The sequence below is a fragment of the Doryrhamphus excisus genome, chromosome 23, assembly GCF_030265055.1.
Source record: "Doryrhamphus excisus isolate RoL2022-K1 chromosome 23, RoL_Dexc_1.0, whole genome shotgun sequence".
Classification (NCBI taxonomy): Eukaryota; Metazoa; Chordata; class Actinopteri; order Syngnathiformes; family Syngnathidae; genus Doryrhamphus; species Doryrhamphus excisus.
In genome coordinates, this window is record NC_080488.1 from 11696222 (window position 1) to 11724217 (window position 27996).

At 42.0% G+C, this 27996-nt stretch overlaps 4 protein-coding genes and 1 long non-coding RNA gene across 24 annotated transcripts in view; 3 read left to right on the forward strand and 2 right to left on the reverse strand.

Annotated features, from left to right (window-relative positions):
- LOC131110147 (rho guanine nucleotide exchange factor 9) overlaps window positions 1–4934 on the forward strand; it is a 36318-nt gene extending 31384 nt beyond the window's left edge. For 11 of the 12 annotated variants that reach the window (XM_058062913.1, XM_058062915.1, XM_058062914.1 and 8 more), the window contains one exon: window positions 6–4934. In XM_058062913.1, the coding sequence (XP_057918896.1) occupies window positions 6–181 (176 nt within the window). In that variant the 3' untranslated portion in view covers window positions 182–4934. The remainder of the gene's footprint in view (window positions 1–5) is intronic. The other variant, XM_058062916.1, reaches the window with a different exon arrangement.
- Window positions 3921–9106, reverse strand: asb12b (ankyrin repeat and SOCS box-containing 12b). 3 transcript variants are annotated; one of them, XR_009120849.1, is made up of 6 exons: window positions 7888–9062; window positions 7536–7788; window positions 7049–7365; window positions 6413–6941; window positions 5141–6347; window positions 3921–5061 (listed from the first exon to the last, which is right to left on the reverse strand). XR_009120849.1 is itself a non-coding variant. In XM_058062935.1 (6 exons), the coding sequence occupies exons 4-6, from the start codon at window positions 7334–7336 to the stop codon at window positions 6190–6192; spliced, it is 975 nt and encodes a 324-aa protein (XP_057918918.1). In that variant the 5' UTR covers window positions 7337–7365; window positions 7536–7788; window positions 7888–7978; window positions 9007–9106; the 3' UTR covers window positions 3921–6189. The 3 variants fall into 3 exon arrangements, 2 of the variants coding, with proteins under 2 accessions (XP_057918918.1, XP_057918917.1); XM_058062935.1 differs by having other exon boundaries at window positions 3921–6347; window positions 7888–7978; window positions 9007–9106; XM_058062934.1 differs by having other exon boundaries at window positions 3921–6347.
- Window positions 8576–15665, forward strand: LOC131110151 (uncharacterized). Its single transcript, XR_009120850.1, has 4 exons — window positions 8576–8716; window positions 9033–9132; window positions 9405–9672; window positions 14791–15665. It is a non-coding gene; the product is annotated as an uncharacterized LOC131110151 (long non-coding RNA).
- zc4h2 (zinc finger, C4H2 domain containing) lies at window positions 11309–16685 on the reverse strand. The gene is made up of 5 exons (XM_058062936.1): window positions 16497–16685; window positions 15123–15294; window positions 14759–14931; window positions 13447–13609; window positions 11309–11903 (listed from the first exon to the last, which is right to left on the reverse strand). The coding sequence occupies exons 1-5, from the start codon at window positions 16547–16549 to the stop codon at window positions 11790–11792; spliced, it is 675 nt and encodes a 224-aa protein (XP_057918919.1). The 5' UTR covers window positions 16550–16685; the 3' UTR covers window positions 11309–11789.
- LOC131110148 (moesin-like) lies at window positions 15940–27993 on the forward strand. Of its 7 annotated transcripts, none has more exons than XM_058062929.1 (16): window positions 15940–17537; window positions 17620–17693; window positions 18591–18638; window positions 18794–18877; window positions 18939–19034; window positions 19156–19278; window positions 20257–20408; window positions 20502–20585; window positions 20673–20771; window positions 21935–22031; window positions 22144–22307; window positions 22455–22585; window positions 22748–22908; window positions 23441–23533; window positions 25139–25372; window positions 27063–27993. In XM_058062929.1, the coding sequence occupies exons 1-16, from the start codon at window positions 17477–17479 to the stop codon at window positions 27225–27227; spliced, it is 1866 nt and encodes a 621-aa protein (XP_057918912.1). In that variant the 5' UTR covers window positions 15940–17476; the 3' UTR covers window positions 27228–27993. The 7 variants fall into 7 exon arrangements, with proteins under 7 accessions (XP_057918912.1, XP_057918909.1, XP_057918910.1 ...); XM_058062926.1 differs by having other exon boundaries at window positions 15944–17537; window positions 20673–20819; XM_058062930.1 differs by having other exon boundaries at window positions 15948–16868; window positions 20673–20819.
- The last annotated feature ends 3 nt before the right edge of the window (window positions 27994–27996 follow it).

The following is a 27996-nucleotide window of genomic DNA, read 5'->3' on the forward strand; positions in this document are numbered from 1 at the left end:
TCCAGGTGTAAACAGGTGCACGCCCCCCTCATACCCGCCCCCGCAGGACCCCCTCAGTGCGGGGCAGTATGAGGTAACGGAGGACATGGCACAAGGAGACGTTTTTGAATTCAGTCAATCCAAAAGAGGCCAGGCTCCTTTCTGGCAAAATTTTAGTAGATTAGCTCCATTTAAGAAATAGAGACTCTTCTGAAGGACCAGCTATTTTTTTCTTAGAAGCACTAAACACTGGATGATCATGTCCCACCATGAAGAAAATACACTTACTCAAGAGACTTTTAAAGCTAAGGACCAACGTTAACATGGGGGGTGCGTGAAAGCAGCAAGAGGACTGAATATTTTAACAGAATTGAGGGGAAAAATAAAAGCTAAGAATTCATAAAAATGTTAAAAACATTTTTAGTTATCGACCGCCGCACATTTTCTCCCTCAGATTCTGCAACGCTTGTCATCACACCATCTGAATGTCCTGGAGTTGATTGAGATTGTTGTATTTATCCTTTTCAAGTCCGTCATCCGGAGACACACACCAGGCAGCGCCAGGTCATTTTGTATGAGTGAGTCCGAGATCGTTGCTGTGCTGCTACGTCAGATTGCGCGTTGCATTCTTGTGAATGTGGGCCCAAATAACGCCGGGCGTCTGAAGGGACGTGCGAGGCTCGACTGCTGGGCGTCACCTCTCCCGCTGCTTATCACAGACCATCCACGCTCCACGCATGCTTTCATCCGGATCTCCTCTCAACCGGCTCTGTAGTAGCCTTTTCGTCCCTCTCCTCTTCATCCTGGCATCTTCTTTATCTCTCTGCCCACCTGCTCAGCCTCCATGAGTCAGAGGAAGCACCCGTTCCTTGAGAAAGCCGCCACCAGCCACGATACGACTCCAGGAACAAATCAATAGCGGGAACGTCAATAGAGTATTTACATTCTTCCACCAAGCAGTTTTGACAGGGTATTCATATCCCATCACTCGGAGGGTCGAAGGCGGTGGGTTGTGGAGAGCTTGCCGCTCAGATGAACCTGCTGGGAGCAGGAGATAGGCAGGCTACGCTCCAGCCACCTGGTGCCAGAGCCCCTCCTCTCTCTCCCCAGAGACCACCCCTGTAGCACTGTGCTGGCACCTCAGAGACCTGAAAGAGCACGGCCCACCTCCAGAAATACACCTAGAGCTGGTATTGAGCGTTATTTTCTCGTCTGCTCCTTTTAAAAACTTCTTACTTTGTATCAGTCGCACTCAGAAAAGCCACAGACTGATAAATGCAGGAGATAATAACGTCAGGAAACGAGGTAGACCCTTAACCTCAAGGAGGTCAAAACCGGCATCGGAGGCTAGGTTCCTGAGGTGGTGAAGTATTTCTGGAAGTGCAATATAAGAGCGTAGGAAGGCACGAGGATGAATATAACGTGTAGCATGCAGACATCTTAGGTTTGTGGTCTGTGCATCTCAACAGACTGCAGCTTGAAACCTTGGCACTACCCCCCCCCCCCTCGTCATGTTGTGTATTCAGATCTGATCCATGTTCTGGCACCGGGTGCCGCACTGTTAAGTGAATTACTGAAGACTGTGGCCTGATCAGATGGATTTGTTTAACCGACAATAAGCGAGGGAGACATTTTTCTGTGTGGACACTTCTGTCATGTTCTTTGCTACAGCTGGAATGTAAGGCAAACATCTGTCGATGGTTTGTGAGCAGACATTTTTTATGTGGGATTTGGTGACATTACATTATCGTGGAACCTACGCTTTTTATCACTCATTTGTTCCGAAACGGGCAAAAACCGAGGCAGTTTTTCCCAAAGAAAACCAGACACCCATAAATATGAAAAAGGTGCATTTTATAGACAATAATTGTAGTTTTACATGCAAAATATTGCTAAATGACAAATAGATAAATAACTGATGTGGACCTCCCGTACATCACATCAGGGACCTCAAACTCAACCCAGTGGTCGGCCTGGCTGAGTTTTTAGACGATTCATAATCACGTTTCAACCAAGTGACTAAATTGGCAACAAACATTGGTTGGCCATAAATGCTAAAAATGTTAAACATAATTGTAAAAATATAACATTAAAGATGGACATTTATTGGTACTTTTGCTTACTTAGAGGAAGTTGCTCTTTATTTGGGCAAGCAGGAGCCAAAACTGAACTTGCAGTGACCTTGTCGGTGCATCAGAAATGGCAACACTATAACCATCACACAGCAACTTAACACATGACAGCTAGATCACACATACATAGGGTTACTACTACTACTAGTGGAGGATAAACAACAATTATTTTAACCATAGCCTGTAATTTCACCAACTAACAATAAAAAGGTGCCGCAGAGCATGCTGGAAGCAGGGCATCGCTCCAGTTTTTGACTGTCTTTACTTGTTTTGCGAAACGTTGCTAGTTTAATGTTACATGTTTACAGTTATTACGCCCCATAGCAGTAGTAGTTGTACTATGTGTGTTTTTATTTACTTGTTAGATGTTGTGCTTTTTCATAATTAGTGTTTTTCATTTCACTGCGTCGCTGCCAGTTCAGTGCTGGCTATTGCTTGCCCAGTTAAAGAGCATCTAAACTGCCTCTCAACATCTCCCCAGGGTCTGTGGGCCGCACCTGCAGTACATCCAACTTGGGGTTACTAATGAAGGGGGCCTTAAAGTACGGTTGCCAAGCCAAAACCAAGGTTTGACTGTACTTCACTACTCAATTATTACTTAACAAGTGTGATATATTGTTCTATGCCATTTTGTTTGCCTTCCTGGGACAGTTGGAATTGATTTGTATGCAGCGCAATATGTTTCATTTGACTAAAGGAAGTTGAGACACGGGTGAGTGGTGTCCGTGGAGATGGCTCCCAGTCAGATTGTTCTGGAAGATAATTCCCTTTGCCAACAACATATGGTTCCCAGATCATGATAACCTCAGGTCCAGTGCTGCGCCCACCCCCCCACACCTCCCACCTCCCACCTCCCTCGCCTCCTTCCTATTCCACACACAGATGCAAACACACACAGATACACAATCATGCGCACTTACTGGCCCGTTGTGCTGCGGAGAAGAAGAGAGATGCTATCTAACAGTGCCTTCCAGCATTCCACTAGTGATTATCTATTCAGTTTCACAGGCAGATTTGAATTCGTCACGTATTTTCCCTTCAGTGTGGGACTTGCAACAGCCTCTTCCTTTCTCTCTGGCTCTCTCAACTCTCATACTGGGAATTCTTGGTTTGCTGGTGCACCAGATCCACCCGGATAAAGATCTTTTTCCACATACTGTGCACAAATACTTGTTACGTTCCTTTATCACACTAGCATAGCCGTGATTCTCTTGCACAAATATAAGTTATTCTTATTTCAGATGTTTAGACATAGAGTTGCTTCATTGTTGAAAGATGATTACTTTGGAATATATCGTAGAAATCATTAGTTTTCCTTAGTGGAGTTAGAGTATACTGTTCAAAGACTACTACTACTACTAGCAGTGAGTTATGAATTCAATAAGAAAAAGTAATCTATTTTAACTTTATCAGCGACACAAATGTAAATACTGTAAAAAGAACAGATCATATATTTGGATATTTTGCGTTGGAGACGAATGTTGTTCCAGTTCTAGCGTACGGTAGAGCTCAGTACCCGGTAAATGCATGCTTGTGGCATCTGATACTTTGCATGAGACTTAAAACAACTCTTTACGGTTTGTTTAGTTTCATTTCATTTCTGTGGTGAAGCCACTGCCATCTCACTGCGAGGAGTCCACCCGTCTCCTGCTTGTGTCACGTTTACGCTCCTTTTACGCTTCTGTTCTTCGTCCACGTCGGGGAAAAGGACGGAGCTTTATCCCGGCGTGGAGTCAAAGAGCGAGCTCTTGATAGGTCAAAGGCACTGGCATTCTCTTTGCCCAAATATTAGAGGTTTTTCTTGTCATTTTTTTTTTTAAATTTCATTTCACTGGCTTAGCTCTTAACTGCTGGTTATTTATGGAACGCCAGTCACTAAGGCAAAACGGGTATCGTTTTTCTATGACAACCAAATAGGCGTGAGCATTGATCATAGGTGTTTGTGTATAGATTTTTAGTCAAGCAGAGGAGCGGAATATATGCGAACTCTGTGGGGATGTGCTAAAAATAACTCTAATCCTGAAGACACACACACACAGAGAGAGAGAGAGAATACTTCATTACAATTCATATCATGCTCTTGTTTTAAAATGAGATGCTCTGAAGTACAATGACTTGACAGTAGAGATTATTTTCCTCTCTTGTATTTATTGAATTAGTAGCCAGTATTCAACGCTATCATTTTGAGCCAATTTGTTCTAACAATGTATATATCGGTTCTGTTCATCTGATAGCGTTAACCCTGACCTTTTACACGAGGCCCAGAGGACTGCCTTTTGTTTTCCGGTCATGAACCAAGACAGCCAAGTTAGCAAACTGAATGCATAAGAGGTCACTTGCAGCCTTTTTCGTGCATGCACTCACACGCAACATGACGACATTGCCAATAGAGATCCAGGGTACCACATGGAGTCCAATCAGCCATATATAATGTGGTTTTCAATGACAAGCTGAAGAAAGACTGGCGTCCCACTTTGACAAACACTATTCATTGTATAATACCATCTAGTCCCAGGTCTGGGGTTTTGCTTAGCGCAGGAAATGAACCCACACTACCCAAATCCTTCTGTCGCCATATGCAAACATTTCACTTTTTTCTTTTTTGCTGGCATTTTGAGTTTATTTGTTGTAGAAATGAAAAATAATGCCTATTCAATCCTGAAACTGTGAATGGGAGAGTGGAGATGTCAACTCTATGTACATTATATGTTTTGATGTAATCAGAAGCACTGGGAATATGTTGTACTTCGCTGTAAAAAAAAATCCATATCTGATATAGCTGTACTTTTGTTGAAAATAAAACCTCTACAGAGCGGGGCCGGGCGTTGGTGTGTGAGTGCATTGTGTTGGGTTTCCTGTCGTGACATCATTTCCTGCAACGTTGGCTCTTATTTGAGGATGCACTCACGAAGAAGGGCTTGGAAAGTAGACCTAAGTTGGTAACGGGATGCTGAAAGAAAAGTCGAAAATGATAGCGTGCCGATCGTAACTATGCTGCCATCAATAAGTAATGAGTCTTATGCAAATACATCTCTCAGCTGACTGCTCAAGTGAAGGAAGATCGCTCCTCTTCCTCATCTTTCAAGCCCACAGATGCAAGCGAGGATGTAAGACTCCCTGGCGTGATTCAGTGTGGGTGGCTGTTTTGGAGAGCTATTTCTCCACTTGTGACGCTTTGTATGAAGGAATATTACTGTTCATGCGTGAGGAGATACTCAGGGAAAAGAAAAAAATCAAAGGGCATGGCTAAGGGTGATGGAGGCAGACAAAAATAGATCAGTTAAACTGCCATTGGCAGGCCCGTGTGTGAGGATGAATATGCAGCACTACTCTGGCCCCTAGTGGTCATCTTTGGCGGTACACTTATATACACAGACCTGCTTGTCTCTGCTGCTCCCACCGTCTATGTTCTTGGACCAGATTTGGATTTCATGGTGGGAGAGGAGGACGCCAAACACGCACGTACTCACACAGGCAGGCACAGATGATGATTAAATATGATCGGAAATGAAACCTCTGAAAGAACAAACACCCATTATGTTAACGATTTACAATACCAGATAAGCATTGGAACCCTGGCCAGCCACCCAAACACCGGATGTGCAAGTCTATGTACTCATGGAGTGACAGCGGGGACGGCCAATCACACGTTAGCAACAAAAAACGGCACAGCCAATCAATGGTTTTATGGGCGGTCTAATGTGGACTTGGCTTCAGTTTGAGCCGCCTTTTTCCGCTTGGTCCTAGTGCTTGACATGTCCATGTAATACAGCATCACATTGTTTTTGGACGGGTAACAACTTCAGGGTACAAAACACCCTTTTGGAAAAGGGCAGGGGACACCCAAAAAAATACTAGAGATGTTTAACTGCTTTCAGTGAAGCATAAAGACGTAAACATGTAATAATTGTGGGCTTTTTGACAGTGGTACATGTATGCTGTACATTACAGGTTAAATGAGATCTTATTTCTTTGGGATATATAATCTATTTTGGGAGAAATTAATCAATTTTGGACCAAAAAAAAAAAGAAATCCACTTCTAATATTATATATAAAACTTTGCTGGAGCACCTGGTGCTAACTGGAGAGGCACGTGAGTCCAGCTGGGATGTGCTTCAGGTAGTTCCTCAGGATGAGAGGAATGTCCAAACTGTCAATGGCGGGCTCTTTATCGGCGTAGAAAAGGTGACTTCGTATTGCGAGGCGTGTCTGTGACATCAGGGTTTTGGGGCAAACTGAAAGAGAAACAAAGTTACACAAGTTAGGTTGAATGTGACAAAAATCCTCATTTGACTCTCACCCCTTTCCTTGAGCAGCAGGACCAAGGCTTCGTTCTGCTTGGTTGTCTTGTCGATAATAAGAGTTGGGAGATAAACATCTGCTCCAAAGTCTATGAGAAGTTGGATGTAGTCCACCCCGCAGCCGTAACGTAAACACACCTCCAGCACTGTCTTTGGTTGCTTTATCCGAGCCAGCATCTTTTCATCCGTGCAGTTGAAGTTGGGGTTGGCCCCATGGAGCAGGAGGAGTTTGAAGCAGTCCAGGTGTCCATACACTGCTGAGATATAAAGAGGACCTCTGCAGGCTGTAGCATTGGACGCCCACTCTGGTACTTTAGGTCGAACGTCCACCTCTGCTCCGAAGCGGAGCAGCTCTTGGAGAATGCCCACGTCGCCCTCTCGGGCTGCGGTCACCACCGGTGAGCAGTTGTTGTACTGGCTGCCGTTGGGGTCAGCCCCGGCCTTCAGCAGGGCCGCCACACAGTCCAGATGTTTGCCGCTAACAGCTGTGAACAGTGGCGTCTGGGCCTTTACGTCCAAGATGTCTATCTGGACATGGACACAGAAGCACAGCTTCATGAAGACCTGCTTCTTCTGTCCATTATTTGTACACCATAAAGTCACTCATCTGTTCTGTACGTCATGAAAGATCTCACCTCTGCTCCATGCTCCATTAAAAGCTCTAGGCACTTCAGATGTCCCAGAGCAGCAGCGGTCCGTAAGGGGGTTACGGGGACCCCCCATCCGCTTCGGGCATTGATACACCTCCTGTAGCTCTCCTGAGAAAGAAGCTCGGAGAGAAGAGTGACGTCGTTGCTGCTCACGGCGTTATTCAAAGCCTGGCTCAGCTCGTTGTCTTCATCCTCCTCCTTGGGCTGCAGCAGGGAGAAGATCTTGGAAATGTCCATCAAACTCATGTTGACAGCATGGCCCACAACCATCATTCTCCCCTGGTGAGTCAAAGCTCTTCCATCTGCCGAGGCCAGGTAATATGAGACATGAAGAAAGATCTCAACACAGCATTTAGCAAAAAAAAAAAAAAAAACACTCTAAATAAGGACCAATGTTGCAGTTTACTAATAGAATCTAGACAGACATCATGTGGAGGCCTTCATGAGAAGATAGCACATCATTAGCACTCACCTTGTTATTCCCGAGTGAGTAAATCACCTTGGAGTAACATGGAAGAAAGGAAGTAAGTGTGTCACGGGTGTGATGCTCTCACCGAGCTGTGAGTCGTCAAAAGTGTTCTATGGTGTGTTTGTGTCTGTAAGAGGGGACTAAATCTTCTGGGGGCTAAATTTAGGCCACAGATGGGGCCTGGCTGGACTTCCATTCTTGGCGAGTTGAAGCTCAGGCTTAAAATTAGAAAGGTGATAGAGCAGTGACACTCTGTCTGAAAGAGAGAAAGAGAGAGATAGTGTAATAGAACCAATGTGTTTATTATGTATTTATGCCCTAATTAAATATGCACGGAAAACAATAATGTAATCACCAGGTTACAGGTGAATAAAAGCTGAAGTCTGCCATCTCGTCCATCGTCCCCCAAACAGAAGCCATTTTTGTAGTAAGCGTCAGCTGCAAGACTGTGAGATGTTTTTAGTCAGCTGTTCTTAGCAAGTCTTAATATAATGTAACACATTCTTGCAGGAGATGACAAAACATTCCTTGAATATCTGACTGGGACACAATAAGATAATACATGGAATTTCATATAATACATATTACATATGAAATGGGGGAAAAAATCCTCATTCTCCTGTTCCTCCGCTAGATGGCAGTAATGGCACACTGATTACAGTTAGTGTCCCTGAGGTGAACACCAAAAGAAATCATTTTAACTTTTTTCTTCAATTTAAATCACATAGTAATATTTTAGTCTGAGTTCACATGCTGAAAACTCCATCAAAATGCCTAATATTCCATAAGCAGATAGCCAGCTGCTCCTCCCGTCTCATCCAATGGACTATGTCACCACGCACGTCTGGAAGCTAGCTTGTTGGCGTGGAATTAGCCCAGTCGAGCGGACTCAGGGGAGAGAAGGCGTGTGGAAAACTGCTTTTTAGTGTAGCAACTTAAGCTGACACATAATAGGCATTTATTTCAAAAGCAGGGGAAATGTGGTCTAAATTACATGTAAAAAAAAAAGGATTAGGTGTGAATTGGGCCCCCAAATGACTAAATGTACATATAGTCATGTTCTGCTGATGTTGCTCTGCTGCCACCTATCTGCTGTCTCTTGCAGTGCATTTCTGGTCCTGACAGGGCGGAGTCGCCAGCACACACCTGACGGCAATCCCAATGAACTTCTTAAGCCTTGCCAGGTTGTTTCATTTACGTCACTCGCTCTACCTTACCTCGAGTTGTGTATTTTAGTGTGTTGCTCCTCTGTTGTCAAATCTACTAAATGTGGGACGGACAACTGATTTAATATTACATGCTAAACATTTGCCTGTAGGCTAACACAACATGCTAACACTCGCCTAGCTTGTTTCATTGTGGACATTAAGCTAACAGGTTCATTTTCACGACAGACTTGCTAAGCTACAAAAAAAAATATGAAAAAAACAGGTCACATGTTGACACCCTTTTTGTTTGAATTTCTTCTCATTACCTTTTTGTCTTTCCTTTTTCCTTCAGACATTATTTTACTCGGCACTGGTAGCATTGTTTCACTCTGCTGGAAACGCACAAGCAACACCATGCAGTGGTGGACCAAACCATTTCACGTCTCTATGGGGTCAGTCAATTTTATTTGAATATGAATATGATTATTATATGATTTGATTTGACGTATGTAATTGTGTCCTGTCATTTACATCTTCATAAAATACTGTAAAAAACAGCATATTTAACACATAGTTGCAAATGGTGATTAATAATAATGAATCATGAATTTAACTGATTAATGTGATTAAAATTCGTAACCATTTGACAGCCCTTATAAATGTATACAATAGCAACAATGTAACTATCTATGCTATCAATATGTATTGATCCGCCCACCCTTAGTTTCCAGACTACATGGAATGGAGGATGAGGAAGCCCATTTGGCGTCCTTGGCTTGACCTCACCAGCAGCTGTGAGGCCCCGGTGGGGGCAAAGACCTTCCAGACAGAGTGTGAGTCACGTTTACAAGCCACAGTGGACGAGTGAAGACGACACACGGCCTGTGTGACCTTCTGCGAGCCCCCACCTCCCACCCCCATGCCGTTGATTGACCTTGTGTCTCAAGGTCCCGGAGTGAGGTCTGAGGGTCCAAACTTTCAAGAAGAAAAGGGTAAGGAGTCACTAATTTGTATAATTGTATGACTGACGAGACCATTCCAAGTAAACCTGTCTGGCCTTTTCTTCACGTTCTGTCTGCTGTGGGCTGTAGAGCTCCTTCTGTTTCCCACTGTCAGGAGAAAACCCTTCTGTGGCCTTGAAAACTTTTATCAGGCGTAAAAAAAACACAATTGCCGTACCAGACACTGAAAGACAGACTAAATACACCCATGAGCCATGGCCGCAGTCCAGTCCTCTCTGCTGTTGTTTTGTAGACATGAGTATATTACTCCAATTTATTAAACTCAATAGCATTCTTTAATTTTATCTCAGAAGCATGCGTGCAAGAACGCCTCATCACCCTCCATTGCCCCTGTCTGGATTTGGGAGGAAGTACTTTGTGGAAATATGCGGGTCACAGCAACCTGTGGTCGCCTTAGCAACTACGAAGGAACGTGGAGTTGCCCTGGCAACAGATGAAATGAGGGGTTACCGTGACAAAAACACTACAAGAACTCATTTAGCAGGACCTTGCTGTCCTTTTTCAGATACAGCACACATGACAGGATTTGTACAATGTAAAGAACAATGCTGCGGCGCAGTCAAATATTTATTCATATTTCATATGCAGGCCTGACAAATTAGTTTTCTATATTGTGTTTGAGGGATATCAGCTGATTTGAGGAGACAGGTAAGAGTATCTCACAATGAAAATATCCGAAATGTGCCAAAAATAAGCACTGCCTTAATGCTCTTGGGCATGGAATTCACCACAGCTGCATGTTGTGACTGGAATCTACTTTCAGTCTCCCAAGCTGGTGGACATTGGACATCTTGGTCTCCTCCAAGTTCTGCTTGAGCCAACAGTTGCTCGATAGGGTTCAGGTCTGAAGTAGTGACGGGGAACTTAATTGTTTTTACTGACTTGAGTTCTTAGGTGTCACCCAGTCAAGTGAATCGGGTACGGACCCCTCGCCGTGTTGCAGCTTCACACGATCACGGTTTTTCATCAAGCATTTTCAACCAGGCGCATTCAATGATGTTGTGATGAGATGTTGTATTCTACACCGGTCACTCGGTGTCAGTATTGCTGCTGCAATTTTTGGTGAGACACACAAGCACCAGACTTGATTACCTCTGAATGTCACACAGAACATGTTTAAAGTCATGTTGGACTTCATTGAATTGTAGCTCCCCAGTGCCGGCAGCACTCATGCAGCCCCAGACGATAACGTGATCGGTACCTTGCTGGACTGCGGACAGGACAGCCAGCTTTGGTGGAGTTCTGCAATCTGGGAGTGGCCATCTGAGGTTAATGTGATAATTATGTAATGCTGTAAGACTTTGGACGCATAGTAAAAGCAACAGAATCTTCCATGAGGCCGAATGCTTATCTTACACATATGACTTATCTTGTGGATGCAAATTACAATTGTTCAGCCTTGACAGAGGTCCAACTAAACTTTTTTTTTCTTTCCCCATGTATATGAGACCATCCTGTTTAACGTGTATGTAGTCTTCTTGCTGCTGGTGAAAGCAGCATACCAGTGAAGTCACTCTTTGATTAACAGTGCACACACAACGTGTCTTGGAGCATTGCTACCAGAAAAAGAAGCACAGCCTGACAGAAAAAATAGGAAATACACCTCCTTGGTATAAAAAAAGACATTTATTTTCATATCACTGTATTAAAACACAATTTAAAGCAAACAAGTCTGGACGTTTGACCCCATGGAGGTGTGTGGTCACTTAATCACTGTAAACATTAAAACAACATTATTTAAGTTAATGTAGCAATGAAACCTATTTTTGGCACAAATCACAATACCAAGGAAGCATGCATGCACAGAAATAAAAAGCAAACAGTATAATACGATACAGTATCTAAGGCAATAAACATGGAGGATAAAAATGACGGCTAATAAACCTAATGAGGAAGTCAAACAGTTACATATTAAACGCACAACGTCGATATGATTTGATCCTGGTTCAGTGTTGACTGAAAGCGAATAAGGTAATAATACTAGAATTAGTTAAAGTTGTCCAAATGTGTTGAGCAGTCGCTTCTGTGCGCATGACTGATCCTGGATCAGCGTTCTGGGCCAGTTGGCTGTAAACAGCGAGTCGAGTCTACTCGTCTGGCTTCCTCTTGGGCTTCTTCGGATTGCGTGAGCGACTCTTGGCCTTGCACAGGGGGCAGATGGGAGCGTTGCGATGAATCTGCTGGTGGCACGACAGGCAAGCCTAGAGCGGGAATACAGGAGCCGGTGCAGGTGTAAGGTTGATGCGTCATTTTCATGAGACCGTTGTTTACATGACAACAGCGTGCTTTTTTTCATGCAAGAAAAAGGTCACCGTTACAGGTAATTACAATTGTCGTTGTTTTATAAACATACCTGTAGGCTTGTCTCTGTGCCCAATTTCAATGTGGTGCCAATATCAGATATCACTGTGTTTAGATTCATTAAACGACCCACAGCGAGGATACCCAAAATGCAGCTGGTTTACTTTGGGTGGGTGGAAAAAAGTTTCTATCACTGAAGGGTTTGTTAGCGCCTGTCCTCCAGTGCAGCAGAAACACTCCCATTTGTGTCGCCATGGCTTGGAAAACACCGACATTTGCGCCACCAAGCCATACCGGTGTAATGACTTGCCCGCCATCTGCTAGGAAGATTCACTCTTTCTTCTTGTGGGCTCAGCTTCTAAAACCTGGAGCTCATCCGCCGTATATTCAGGCTCAAAAAGATAAGGCTCTGGATCCTCCGTTGTACAAAGGCAGTCATTGTTGCTTCACAAAGTCTGCCATGATTACATGCGCTTGACCCGCTGCTGTTGACGGAAATGGCAATATATGTGAAATCAGTGCACCCAGGAAACGTCTGGTAATGTTTAAAAGTAATGTAAAAAGTGATGCCTCAAGCCTTAGTAACGCAACCCAATGATGCCGGTATTGTGTTGTTAGTATTGAAACATAAACGCTAGATTATATAGAGTATCATGCCTTGTGCGTGCATTGTTGAAGGTTGTGGCAATAAGCCGACTAGTTGGTCAACTCTGAGATTCCACAGGCTACCAACAAAACAAAAGGACAGACTGAAGGATACCAGCTCCACTTAGACCCAATAACATCGGTACAAAGACTCAGCAAGATGCTCGTTTGTTCTTTTTCTTAACTTGAGGTTTATTTTTAATTTACCAGCTCAACAAGGAACACACGTCTTGTGCTGAAAGATACTATTGATGCTATTCCACCAGTAGAGCGGATTTTGTAAGTGACTGTTTGTTGTGTGCGTGTTTCACTATAGTTTGATCTGCTGAGCACACAACAACATGATTGTTTGACCTAGTTGATGGAAGTAGCGTTAGTTCCGATCAATGGGTCTGCGAAATGAACGTTTACGGAAAAGTTTTAAAATACCCTGATAGGTAGCGTCCTGAATGGGCTGACGTTGGACTGGCTTGAATCAGTTAAGAAATGTGGCGAGTGATAGCGGACAAAACATGAGGAGGAATAAGAAGTAGAGGAATAAATAAACGAAGTAGTCAGCATTCACACAATTACTCATTTAAATCAACCTTTTTTTTTACTTTTCTCTCCAGAAAGTAGCATTTCAGTGGCGAGAATCACAGTGAGTTCTCGTTGATTAATAGGAATGACACAACCCAAATAACTCATAAGGAGACGAAACACAAGTAAAGTGTCCTTGGATCCCTTGAAAGACGCTATATAAATCCAAGGTATTATTATTGTTATGAAGTCGTCCTTTAAGACACACACTGGCGATACCTTCATTGGTGGTGGTTGCTGTCTGAAGGTGGCTGTCTGGCGGGCGTCTTGCTTTCGGGACACCTGAAGCTGCTGGGCCGCCGCTGCAGCTGCAGCGAGGGATTCTGGGATAGCGGGCTCATGTGGCTCCTTTTGCCACTCTGCTTTTTGCTTCTCAAAGTAACTGTTGAAGGCAAAGACAAGACGAGAGCGAGGCTGCGTGTGAGTCTCATTTGCAGCACAGCACAAAGCCCATCCCATCAAACATCAGCAGCATCAAAACTCAACACAAAAGAAACAACCAAGTGTGTGTGTGTGTGTGTTTTTTTTTAATGGTACAACGCTGAGCCAAAGTTTTCGATAGTGATAGTAATGGTGTTTGCGTGTATGTGTGTGTCTTTCTGTGTGGGCAAAGAGGGCTGGGAAAGAAATTCGGCCTTGGTTTTTATGCCTCACTGGTCCATTTAAAAAAAAAAAAAAAAACAGAGCGATCTTATTTCATTATGCTCTCTATCGCCAAAAATAGGTTTGTGATGGGAGTCTGCATTCATTGAAGAACAAATGTAATGGGTCGCCCTTCCTGCAACCATGATATCCATCAAGGCACCATATGCTATTAACACGATGCAAATTCATAAAGCTTCTTGATATTTCCCGCTGATTTTCTATGACTGCAAGCTCATTTTGTTCTCTCATGGGGAGTTTTGGAAAATGTATCTAACACCCAACGGGCCAATGAGGTGTGATTTCATTTATTTGAAATTTGCTCTATCACACCTTCAAATACAATTATAGCAGGCACTTCCTGAAAAATGACTCCAAAATGACTTCTCACAATAAGATGCGCCACTAATGAGTCTGACAACCTACAGAAAATAATAGTGGAGACCAAGATTTGAAGCCGGAACCTTGTGACAGTAGTGCTAACCACGGGACGGACAAACAGTACTCTTCTAATGCAGGTATGCACAATATCTACAGGGCACTACATTCACACCTGTTCAGAATAATAGTACATTGTAGAGGCCGCTAATGATTGTGTGATGTTACAAAAAGATCTGTGAGGAGAAGAGGAGGTTATCCTTCCAAAAAAAGGTAGAAAGGCCTGCAAGTGATCTCGTACACTCTACCTCAGCACCTTCCACAGATAGTATATATTATTCCAAAGCCCATTCCAGTGTAAAAGTAAGACGTTCTCTTTTTTCATATTTAATTATTGTATGTAATCCTTTTATTGACTTATACTGAAACTGGAAGAATGGAACTTGTTCGTAACTCAAGGACCACCTGCATGGTTTGTGTGTGTGTGTGTGTGTCTGTGCGGCATACTAACTCCAGCGAGAGCTTCTCCTCTTCTTCGTTCAGGTTCGGGAGTCTGTGCAGACCCAAAGTCATCCTCAGTGCATCAACATGCTCCTTCAGAGGTTTGTACTCATCGTGCAGGCGCCGGGTCGTTTCTAGCAACTTGTTCAGGTCGTTTTCAGACTGCTTGATGGTGCTTTCCATCTGTGCAAGCACGAAAGCACACATAAAATAAACAGTATAAACAACAACATGAATTATGTGGACATGCCAGTGTTATGACACTGCAATTGCATTGCCTTTATCTAATTTATTTGTTTTTTACTCACATGAAAGTAAATGAAAAATTCTGCTATAATGAGGTTTCTTCTCTGTAATTGTGGCATAAAACTCACCACATTGATATCTGCATGGATTAGCCGCAGCTCTTCCACATGCGCCATCTTCTCCTGCAGGAGAAGATCCATCTCTTGCTTGTACTCTTTTAAATGCTTCTCCTCAGATTCCAGGGCCTCAAACTCAATCTTCAGGCGAGACTTGATCTTCTGCATCTGGATTGTTTTGTTCCTGTTGGCACATAAAGAGAACATATATGGTTAACTCGCTCATGAATGAAAGCTAAAATTAAACATTGAGTAGACATTAAGTGCACATGAGACAAGAGCTGTATCTTCTTTAGCAATGACAACAGTGCTTGGCTGTTATGACAATTTCCATTCATTTCCATGTGGGACATCCCCATTTAAAAGCACTCACTGGCGGCTCTGTCTTGCTCATGACATACAACAAAACAAAAAAATCAGTATTTCTAATCATGCTTGTTTTTACTGTCCATGGTTTGCTCATTTTGTTTTGTCGCCCACAATATCCATAAAAAGTACATGCACAAGCTTCATGGCCAATTATGCAAATTAGGTGATGACTTACCTCCTCACAAACCAAACTAGTTGTTGATTAGTTGTTGCAGCTCTACTCTAAAATTGTTATGACATTTTGAGTATATAGCTTTTTAATCGTTTCATAACCTGTGTATTTAGATTTGAATCAAATCATATATCCCAAAGAGATTTATATCCCTGCTGTACACCTGTATAACAAACAGGTAAATGTGTACTATATCATACATAATGCCTTATTAAGCAATACGACGAGATTAAAATACTGTGGCTCGGCATTCAACTTATAAACACCTCTCAGTACAATGCAGTGCAACGCAGTTACATAATAACGACATTAAACACAAAGTATGAGTCAAAACCTATTTTTTATAACATCACTCAGATTTAGCATGAATCAACGAAGCAAGTGGAGGATTGGGAAAACAAGCCTTCAAATAGAGAATGGAAATATTCCCTGTACGTTAAATTTTGTGTGCACAGTTGTTGGTTTTCTGTACAGAAAACGAAGCAATGTTGAAGAATTTGACAGACTGCTGCTGGCTAATTAGCTAGCTCAACCACAGGATGGCTAGGCAGCCCACATCTGGAATTACCATACACATCTAGGATGTGTAAAGGAGCGTACCGTGATAAAGTACATACCAGCTACAGCCCAGGAGTACTCGTGTATTTACATGCAAGGCTTGCTCATGGAAAATAAGGTTCGACTACTAGCCGGTCCGTTTAGCAGAGTAGCTCCGCTGCCGCTGTAAGCTAAGGTTAGCTAACAGGGTAACAAAGCAGCCAGTGGGGGCTCATCTTTGTGTTGCATTCGCTGACCTTTATCGAGCAACCGGCGTGTGTTTTTATGACTCAATTTCACAGCCTTACCGGACTTCCAGGATGTTTTCTAATTTGCACATGATTTCTTGTTCGTCAGTCATGGTGAAGAAATCCCAGTAGTGGTCGCCCAGCTGGTGCTGTCTTGTCGGCCGGTGGTCTCACTGTTGATATAAAAAACAATAGTCGGCGTGACTGTGCACACGAGCGCGCTCCCGCAAGGTGAAGCTGGAGCTGCGTGTGACGTGTGCGGCGGGCCAGGAAGTAGTCTGCCCCCACAGAACGTAAACTGTAAAAACAAAAAATAGTAAGTAACGTGTAACTACTCAATTTAAATACTATATTGTAAGCAGGGGCGTCGTAAAGGGGGGGATGTTTGGACAATTCCAAGGGTCCCTGACTGACAGGGGCCCCAATAAATAGGTAAAGTAATGCGATCTGGTTATGATTTTTTTTTAAATACAATCAAATAATGATTATAACAATCTCTTGTATTTGGTAGTAACAGTTAAATATTCACATTGGCCAAATCCATATTGACTGACACCCCCCAATACATTGATTGCTACATGAAATGGTTTGGTCCAGTACCTACAAAGTACTTATAGCTGCAGCTTGGTGCCTATCAGGCTGGGGTGTAGTTGGGAATTACCAGGGCCCAAGGTGATTTTTTTTCATGGGACCCAGAATTCCTGGCGGCACCCCTGATGGCAGAGTCCAACTCTGACTGGAAACAAGTCCGACTTATTGCCAACAACCAACCACCACAAATACTGTTGATTGCAGTCCGAGTGGAAACACTAATCACAATATAGAAATGTAATAATATAATATCAACGATGTAAAAATATGAACAACACAAGTTCGGAAATATATCAATTTCATCACACTCATATCAATCCGATACTGATACTGCAATCATTTTGCAATGAAACTGGAACCCACTATGACCTGGACCCTAGTATGACATAAAACCGTGATCCAAGACAAGTGACGCACAGCCAAAACCCGACGAGGAGAAGTGATCTCATATGAAGGCTGCTTTCAGCAACGTGTGGGCCCCAGGCTGCCTTTGGATTAAATTGGAGAGAAGTACTTGGGAACAATACAATGGTCCTTTCTAGCTCACTCTAATCCTTGTTGGTATTGCAAGCGGTTTCATATGACTCCACAGAGAAAAGGCGACAAGCCGTTACTCAGAAGAATCATTTCACGACAGACTACACAAAACAAAGAGAAATGTCAACTGTGAGTAACAACTTTTTATTGTTTCGTTTGTATAGTGAAAGACATTTTCAATAGTGTGGAATTTGTGAACTTTGCAGTCTAAAATGGCGTAACAGAGTAATGGATGAAAGTCAAACATTTTGCAATATTTTTATGATTGTTATGGTTATTGTTGTTGCTGACAGCAGCGACTGGCAAACAAAAAAGATACATACACAGTGACACTGTTTTAACTAGGGGTGGGAATCATAGAGGAATATGATGCCAACGACACCAATAGTATTATTACAACGGTACACTAATACTCTGCAATAGCACACTCTGTAAACACCACTATGGTGTGTTCAAAGACCGCCAAGCAAAGTGCAAAATCTCAATGCTTGATGAAAAACACTGAAAACAGTGTTCTGCTGTACATTTCACTTTTTATTATCGCATATATACAAGGTTATAGCGATTGACGTGTGTTTTTTTTGGAGAAAAAAACCCAACAATAAATAAAACAAATTTTATTTTTTTTTACCAAAAATCAGCAAATTTGTGGGTCTGTGAATGATCCACTGCTATGCTAAAACAACAAATCTAATGGTGGCCGAGGCTGATGTGTGTATAGGAAGAAAACCATCGACAATACATAATGACACGCCATAATAAAATGTTTTTTGTTGGTTGTATAGATATTCACAATTAACAGTACATGTCATATTAAAATCAACATTGTCATAAAGCATATAACTGCACTTGTTTGCATCACTCAAAATCATATACATACATGAGGGTGCATCCATGCCGCTACATTATGATCATCATCTTTTCATCCCAATCCTAGTTTTTACATTTTTATTATTATTAAATGCATTATTGAATTATTTCACTTCCATTTAAAATATACTTTGGGCTTCATTTTTCTTATTGTAGTCCCCATCAACCTCTTGTGATTGGATGCTCCTGATTGAACAGAAGAATGTAAGGAAAACTCTTTTTTTTTCTGTCCGAGACCCGACAAATTTAGTTCCAAAGAGCCTAAAAATGTAGAAAACGAGTAGTCATCCACTTGTTCCTCTGTGTGTTCCTCTGTGCCTCTTCGGTGACAAATACTTCATGACTATGTTTTATGGCAGATAAATGTTCGAGTTACGAGCATGGACGCTGAGCTGGAGTTTGCCATCCTGCCCAGCACCACCGGCAAACAGCTTTTCGATCAGGTATGTTCACCTCGTCACAAACTCTTGCTGAGCAGTCATGTGATGAAGTGGTTGTGTTTAGATAGTGAAGACAATCGGGCTGAGGGAAACGTGGTTCTTCGGTCTGCAGTATCATGACAGTAAAGGATTCTCCACCTGGCTAAAGCTCAACAAGAGGGTGAGGAGAAACTTTATTCCACATGAATAAAGATCCGACAGCGATAATGATTTTGTCAATCCATGGAGGTTAATTAGCTGTTTTCTTCATGAACCCCTCTGCTGTGGGGTGCTGTTCCCAGGTGACTGCTCAAGATGTGAAAAGAAACAACCCTTTGTTGATTAAGTTCAGGGCCAAGTTTTACCCTGAGGATGTTGCAGAGGAACTCATCCAGGAGGCAACGCAGCATCTTTTCTTTCTGCAGGTTAGTGAGGAATACAATCTACCCAAGAGAAGCTAACATCATGATGGCCGCTAGCTGAACTTAGTTAGCTGCAATTGTATGTTTGTTGAACATTTTTTAAAAACACTAACTAATATACCATAATGAAAATATAATTCAACACTTTTTAGCTTGAAAACCCTTTTAACCTGTTTTATATGTGAACAAATGCTTTACATATTCATAGAGCCATGATGATACATCGACAAACCAAGAATCTCAATCAAAACAACCTCAGGGATTCAACCCTTGCATGCTCGCTAATTCTCTCAGGTTTTCCATGATGGAATTCATGTGCACATAAATAGTTTTAGGTGCATTAATTAGACATTAGGACCTACATAATTCTTTTGAGTTCCATAAATATGAATACAATAGATCCAACTTTCCATGGGCGTTACCTTTCAAGCCGACCAGGGAATGACAAACATTTGTGAGTAATTGATATACTCATAAAAATGTCTACTTTTGACACATGGCTCGCTCCACTTCTCCAAACTCTGCTGCTGTTGAGGTTCTCATCTGATTTCAGATCAACATTTACAATAAAAGTGACAATTGTAAGCAGGAGTATGACCAATCCCAGCTGAGTGTGCGTACCTAGAGGAGGGCAGGGGGCGGAGGTGTGGTAAATTAAACAAACCGCTTGGGTCAGAAGCAGGAAGTCCATACAAACACTCCAGAAAGAGGTGCAGAATCAGGAAGGTCTAGAAAGCTTCCTGTGTAGCTGCTCTGTAGGAGTCTACAACTCAATACAAAGTGCAGAAAATGAGCACAATAGCCCCCTTTAAAGTGAATGACGTATTTTCTGCTGAAAAGAAAGCCTATTTTCAAAGGAAAAATTGTAAAAATGATCTTTTGTCAAAACATTAGCAAATTTGCGGGCTGTGAAGACTGAATGGCATATGTGCGGGTATCCACTGTAAATCAATATGAGATAACTCATTCTTTGTCCTTCAGGTAAAAGAAAGCATCCTAAACGATGATATCTACTGTCCACCTGAGACCGCCGTGCTGTTGGCCTCTTATTCGGTTCAGGTCAAACATGGAGACTTCAGGAAAGATTACCATGTACCAGGCTACCTAACAAGAGAGAAGCTCTTGCCCCAAAGGTACGTAGCTAGTCCATCCTCCGGATAGGAACTTTTAACTTTATTCCGTCATCTAAATTCTACCTGGTGTGTCGCCTTTACTGATAAAACCAGGGTTTTAGAGCAGCACAAACTGAATAAGAATGAGTGGGAGGAAAGAATCCAAGTGTGGCATCAAGAGCACAAGGGAATGCTGAGGTAACCCAGCCCAGCGATGCAGAAAGTCCGTACATCCTTACTTGCAAACAAGTGTTTCACAGCACATGTCATGACTCTTCATCACAGGGAGGACGCCATAGTGGAGTACTTGAAGATAGCCCAGGATCTGGAGATGTATGGGATCAACTACTTCAGCATCAAGAACAAGAAAGGAACAGAGCTCTGGTTAGGAGTGGATTCCTTGGGCCTCAACATATATGACAAAAAGGACAAGTAGGTCTTCCATTCAGAAGGCGTGATTATCAGCTCGAGTATATAGTTAGCAAATTGGGTTGGAATTATGAGCACATCTCATGAAATGACCCAGGTTTTTAGTGTAAGACTAAAATGGGTCGCTTGTCGGCACCGGATTTGTTCTTCCATGTTGCTGAAAATCTTCCTGGTCCAAAGTGAGAGATATTCATACTAATTCTATTGTGCATTAAAACATTTTTATTCTTCAGCTGTGCATTATCCTAGCACCAATAAGCATACCCGGTTTTATACTCAAAGAACAAAATGTGCTGCTCATTTGTGACCCAAGCCACTCAGTCCTTTCTGGAACATCAGTTTATGGATTGATCAGCAATGGTAATGTTAATGGTTTTATTTGTTGCGGACATGCTTAACGAGACGAGGAATATTACATGATCAGATTATACTGCTTCCATCCCTGTGAGTGCATCTTTGCCTTCATACGCATTCACACATGATGGCATAGCAATTTATAGTTTTTGTTGAATCCAGCAATAACAGGGCAAACATAACCACAAGCTTGTTAGTCGAGTTAATTAAAGAATTACCAGAAATATGTTAGTCAATCAAAAGTTTCTGTCGAGCAATGAGATTTCACATTTTTTTTCAGTGCTCCTTGAATGCACCATAGTTATGGTGACAATTACATGACTCCGAATCCATGCGTTCATCGATCATCTTACATTATGATCCATTAGTGGCGAGTACCGATGCATTTTACACTAGTGTTTAAGTGTGTGAGGCATATTTAAGTTTTCTGGAGTAAAATAAATAAAACAATTTTATTGCAAATGTTGATCCAAAATTGGAGGAGAACATCAACCTCAAGGGAAGTGAGCCGCGTGTCAAAAATGTTAAAAATTATGGGCAAAATTACAAACTCAAGTTTTTGACATGCTTTTCCTGGAAAGTAATCCCCATGAAAAGCGGGAATCTACCGCTTGCACAGTCATTATCAGTCATTATCTCCTTATGCTATACGAGTCATGTTAAAGTCGTGTTTACAGTACATCCCTCCACTATTTTGCCAGTTGTTTGAGTTGATTTGTTTGCGTCCGCTCTGTGCTCTAACAAAGTATTCCAATCTTCTACAGGTTGACCCCAAAGATCGGCTTCCCCTGGAGTGAGATCAGAAATATTTCCTTCAATGACAAGAAGTTTGTCATTAAACCAATTGACAAGAAGTCTCCGGTATGTGCAATGGAGCATCATATACAGTCTCAACATTAGGCTTATTTAGTAATGAATATGTTTGAATATGTTTCTATGATTCCATAACTCACTGAAGGTTTGTGTGTTAAAGGACTTTGTTTTCTATGTGCCTCGTCTTCGCATCAACAAACGCATCCTGGCGCTGTGCATGGGCAACCATGACTTGTACATGCGCAGACGAAAACCTGACACCATCGAGGTGCAGCAGATGAAGGCCCAAGCCAAAGAGGAGAAGAACAAGAGACAGATGGAAAGGTAAAGAAAATGATGAGGACTTTTCTCTCTCTCTCTCTCTCTTTTTTTTTTTTTTTACAATTTACAGTGTGCTCTCTGTACTTAAGAAAGAACCGTCAGGGGATGGAGTTGTTTCAGACGTGTATTTATGCACAATTCTCCTGTCAGGGCTCTGCTCGAGAGTGAGAAAAAAAAGCGTGAAAATGCCGAGAAGGAAACGGAGAAGATTGCTCGTGAGACCATGGAGTTGATGGAGAGATTGCGACAGATTGAAGAGCAGACAAAGAGAGCTCAAGATGGTCTGACAACTTTCTGAGTATTGCAATTTTTTTTTGTTTGCGAACATTTTAGTAAGTGACTTACCATATTGAAATATTCTTAATATGAGAATCCCCCCCGATGTAATATATACAATAACTGTACCGCATGGATGTATGCCTGTGCTGGATGTTGCGTTTCAGAGCTGGAGGAACAGACTCGCAGGGCTCTCGAGTTGGAGAAGGAGAGGACGCTGGCACAAGAGGAAGCCGAGAACCTGGACAACGACCACAGAGCTGCCATGCAGGCTAAAGCAGCCCTGCTACAACATTCCCAGTCCGAGATGAGAAGCCAGGAAGAGCTGGTAAATACCAATATGACAATATAACATGTATGGTATGTATATCACATTTTCTGACATAATAATAATGATCACACGTGTTGATGGTCATTCATCCACATTTTATGGCACCCATACTCGAATGTCCACACGACTCCTAATAGTGTAAGAAACTAATAGCCATCAGATGTGGGCTTCTTTTGCTACTTTGAAGAATCTCTTCAAAACTCATCTCTTTGGAGAGCATCTGCTTGCCTTTCCTGACACTCCAACATGTCCTAGTCCTTACTGGTAGTTAACAGATTGGGTTTTCTTTCCCACAACTTCTACTATAGTAATCTGCAAAATGACCAAACTTATTTGTGAAAGAAACTTTTTTTTTTGAATGATTTGAATAAATCCCAGCTCGGTTCTGCATTAGAACACGTGTGCATGCACACATACACACACAACTATTGTCACGACAGACACACACACACACACAGAGACAGAGCACAGTGACCTTAGAACAGGAGCACTCTTAACTCTTTGCCCATTTGTGTGCACACGTGGATAGGCCACTGAGCTGGCAGAGCTTACAACGAAAATCTCCCAGCTGGAAGATGCCAAAAAGAAAAAGGACGAGGAGGCAATGCGATGGCAGAAAAGGGTGAGAATTAATGAAAGAACCAAGAGGCAGATAAAGGATGAATCAAAAATGAGCATAGAGGGAATGTCTGGCACTACTAAGTGAACACGGTATGAGCTGGAAGATAGGAGGAGGGAATCAAACAGGCAAGAATATTCAAAGATGAAAATGTATGGGTAGATGTGATTAGTAAGTCACACCCCGGTAAAGCTATTATTAATTAAAACATTCTATCACAAATTCAATTTTGAACTGAAAGATGTCAAACTTTATCTATGTACTCAATAGGCATCTCTCTATTAAATATTATTCACATCTAAATTTGTGTTAGTGAGCACTTTGTCATCCACCTCAAAAGTGTGGTTTATCATGATGCTGATTAAAATGTGTGATTATTGCCTGGCCACAATAAAAGGCCACTCCAAAACGTGCATCACAGCACAATGCCACAGTTATCATAAATATCGGGGAGAGCTGTTTCCTGTGAATTGAATATTAATGTCATCAAACCCACCTCACAACTACCAACCACGTCACGGCACCACGCCAGGATCTCCATATTCACCTCCCAGGTGGCCTGAGACCAGCCACGTGGACAGTTGCTGCAACGATCAATTATTATGCATAACTGAAGAATGTTTGTATGAACTGTCAGAAACCATCTAATGGGAGCTCATCTGCATATTTTGGAGAGGGCTTTTATTGTGGCCAGCCCCAGGCACACACGTGCTGACTAATCAGCATCTTGATATGCCACAGCTGTGAGGTGGCTGAATGATCTCGGCACTAACTCAGGTTTGGAGCGATTTGAGAGAAATATTTGAGAGAAATTGGCTTTTTGTGTGCACTAAAAATGTTTGACACCTTTTGAGGTCAGCTCATTGAGAATGGAAGCAAAACCAAAAGTGTTTTTAGATTGTTGTTGAGTGTATGTAAAATTTGGTGGCACAGTAAGAGTGGCATATTTTTTTTGCATTGCACTACTTTTATCTTTATGAAGAGTCTAGACCAGGGGTGGGAAAACTACGGCCCAGGGACCACATTCAGCCCAACAAGCGTTTGAATCCGGCCCGCCAGTTGCTTTCTAAGTATTTCAACTTTTAACATACAAACTGGCAACGTGACTTGCAAGTCGGATGTCTTATTTAGTAAAAAAAAAAAAAAAACAACAAAACTGTAAAATTAAATGACATAGTTTGATGTGGTCTGATGTTTAAAGTGCTCCTGAAAAAAGGGCCATGAGAACATACAGCTGATAGTATAACACAAAAATTAGACAAATAAAATATTCAAAATGAATCAAAATATTTGCCCACCCCTGGTCTAGACTGTTGCCATAGAAACTGACTACACTGTCACCTACCAAAACATTAAGTACAGTCATAGGTCAAATGACTTGCAGCATTAGAAAACCTGATTGCCCTAATTGGGGATGAATTTAAATTGGACAGTCCTGCAGATGAAATGTCTAAAAACCAGCAAAGAACGTCCACAACATTACCTCACTGTGTTAATAACCAACTCTTTGATTGACATCGCATCAGATTTTAGTAGCGTAGTTTGTGTTAAAGTTAAAAAGTTGTCCAAATCTGCCGACGCCTCACTCGTGTTTGTGTCCGTTGACAGGCGATGATGGTGGAAGCTGATCTGGAGAGAACCAAAGAGGAGCTGAAGATGAAAATAATGGGTATCCACATCCAGGATTCGCTTCACCTTCACATGCATGACCACGATGAGACCGATGAGAGCAGCGCTGAAGCAAGCGCTGAGTTGATGTCTCCAGGCATGGTCCGTGATCGCAGTGAAGAGGAAAGAGTAACAGAAGCCCAAAAGAACCAGAGACTGCAGAAGAACTTGAAGGTATGGATACATTTAGTATGTTGAAAGTTCCTAAGTAGCTTATGGTAGACTTTGGCACAGTTTTGTAGATATTTACGTATTTTAGTCACAATGTTATCACTACGTCTCTGAAGATGAGGCTCAAATTCCGGGTTTCAGTCAGTGCACAGAAATGTAATCCACTCATTAGTTGTTTGTTCTTAAAGCTGATTGTATGATAACGATGCATTCAGTGAGGCACAATCAAAAGGCTGGATATTCAACGTTAGTTTGAACTGGGAGACATTTTACGTAGCACATTCACTGAAAATCTGATGTACAGTGGAGTGAACAGCGCTGTGGAGGAATTTGGGCTCACTCGTCTTTGCAGAATTGCTGTAATTCAGCCACATTGGAGGGTTTTTGAGGATGAACCATCTTTTTAAGGTCATGCCACAGCATCTCAATAGGATTCAGGTCAAGAGTTTGACTAGGACACTCCAAGGTCTTCTTTTTTTTCTCCAGCCATTCAGAGGTGGACTTGCTGGTGTGTTTTGGATCATTGTCCTCCTTGAGGTCATGAACAGTTTTTGATAGACAGCAGAATTCATGGTTCAAACTAGCACAGCAAGTCTTCCAGGTCCTGAAGCAGCAAAACAGCCCTACACCATCACACTACCACCACCATATTTTACTGCTGGTATGATGTTCTTTTTCTGAAATGGGGCGTTAATTTTACATCAGATGTAATGAGACACACACCTTCCAAAAGTTCAACTTTTGTCCCATCAGACCACAGAATATTTTCCCAAAGTTCTCAGGGATCATAAAGATGTTTCCTTAATGTTTTTGTTCTTCAGCAATGGTTTTCGTCTTGAAACTCTGCCACCCAGGTCGTTTTTGCCCAGTGTCTTTCTTACGGTGAAGTCATGAACATTGACTTGAACTAAGGCAAGTGATGCCTAGTGTTCTTTGGGTGTTGTTGTGGGGTCTTTTGTGACCTCTCGGATGAGGCGTCGCTGCACTCTTGGTGTCATTTTGGCCAGCCACTCCTTTCCAAACTGGACTAGATTTTTTTCCACCATTAATAATAAAACTGCATTTTGTATTCAGTTGCATTGTCCCATCCATTAATTTTCTATTACGCAAATTCTCATTAGGGTCGCGGGGGTATGCATGCAAGCACAGGGAGAACATGCAAACTCCATGCAAAGAGATGCCCGAGCAGAGATTTGAACCAAGATCTTCCTGATCTCCTGATTGTGTGGCCAAACAGTATTTGTAGTGATGTTAGGTTGTGTTTTGTTACTCCTACCCTTCCTCATTCTGGTGTTTACTGCCTGCTTTTGTGTGTATTCTGTGTTTATATGTCCAGTACAGTAGCGGTTTTTACATTTGCTGTTAAGGAGGCATCTAAATTGCCTCCAAAAAGCACGTTTTACCCAGAACTAGGTGCGCTCGACATAATTGAACATTGATGCAGGAAATGTTCATTCCGTCGATTTCCTTCATATTGCATGTCTCATCCACTAATCTATTCCTCCCGTGATACAATTGGACCTTATTTCCAAGCAAAACAAGATACTGTACTATGTTGCATAGAATCCCAGACACAGACATGGATTTATTCTCCATGGACAAAGAAATGTTTTGAGATTGGGATTGAGTGGAGACGGGTAAGGCTTGTGAATAGTCTCAGCTATGAGCTACGTCTGTTTGTGTTCTCTTTCAGTTCCTGAGCACCGAGCTGGCTCAAGCTGTAGATGAGAGTAAAAAGACCCTCAATGACCTGATCCACGCTGAGAATGTGAAGGCGGGCCGTGACAAATACAAGACCCTACGTCAGATTCGTCAGGGCAACACCAAGCAGCGCATTGATGAATTTGAGTCCATGTGAGAAGAATCCGCTGTGTATGGACGGTATAAAAACAGATCTCTAATTGAATTAGATCAAATAGATAGATTATTAGTCATGTAAGAGATTGATGAAAAGCATGAACACAACAACAAATAATATCCAGGCATATCCATTATACGTACAATTTAATATCCTTGATTTTCTGATAGTATTAGTCAAAATTCAGCATTATTATCTCATTAAAGGCGGAATTTCTGACACATTTATGTTATCAATGTAGTTTTCTTATCCTGAAATGGCCGAAGGTAAACCTTGGAGCAGCCACAAAATTCAAATTTCCATTTTCTTTATCACCATTAAAATGCACCGAGACCTCATGTGTTTATTGAGGGTGCATCACAGTTTCCATAAGAACAGGTTTGCATCACCTTTGATGTGCCAATTAATGTGTGTCACCAAAATGAAAAGTGAAAATTATCACCTTTGAAGAGATGCTTGTTATTGTTAATATAAAACATAATACATAACTTTTTCTGTCATTGTTGTAGTAAAACTCTAGGATGCACGTGTTCATAATCATTTTCCAAACTATTGGTCCAAAGTTGTCTTATTTTGAAGGCAGGAAGTGTGTTGTGTGGGTCGAGGAGGAGACGGACAATGCAAATGAATAAACTAGCCCGATATCGCCCATCCTTTCTTTACACCAAACATCCACATCAGCATTTGCTGACCTCCATTGTGGCTCCACATAATATTTGCTTGTCTGTTGACAATAAGGTGCTAATAACTCATAAAATAAAGTCAAATG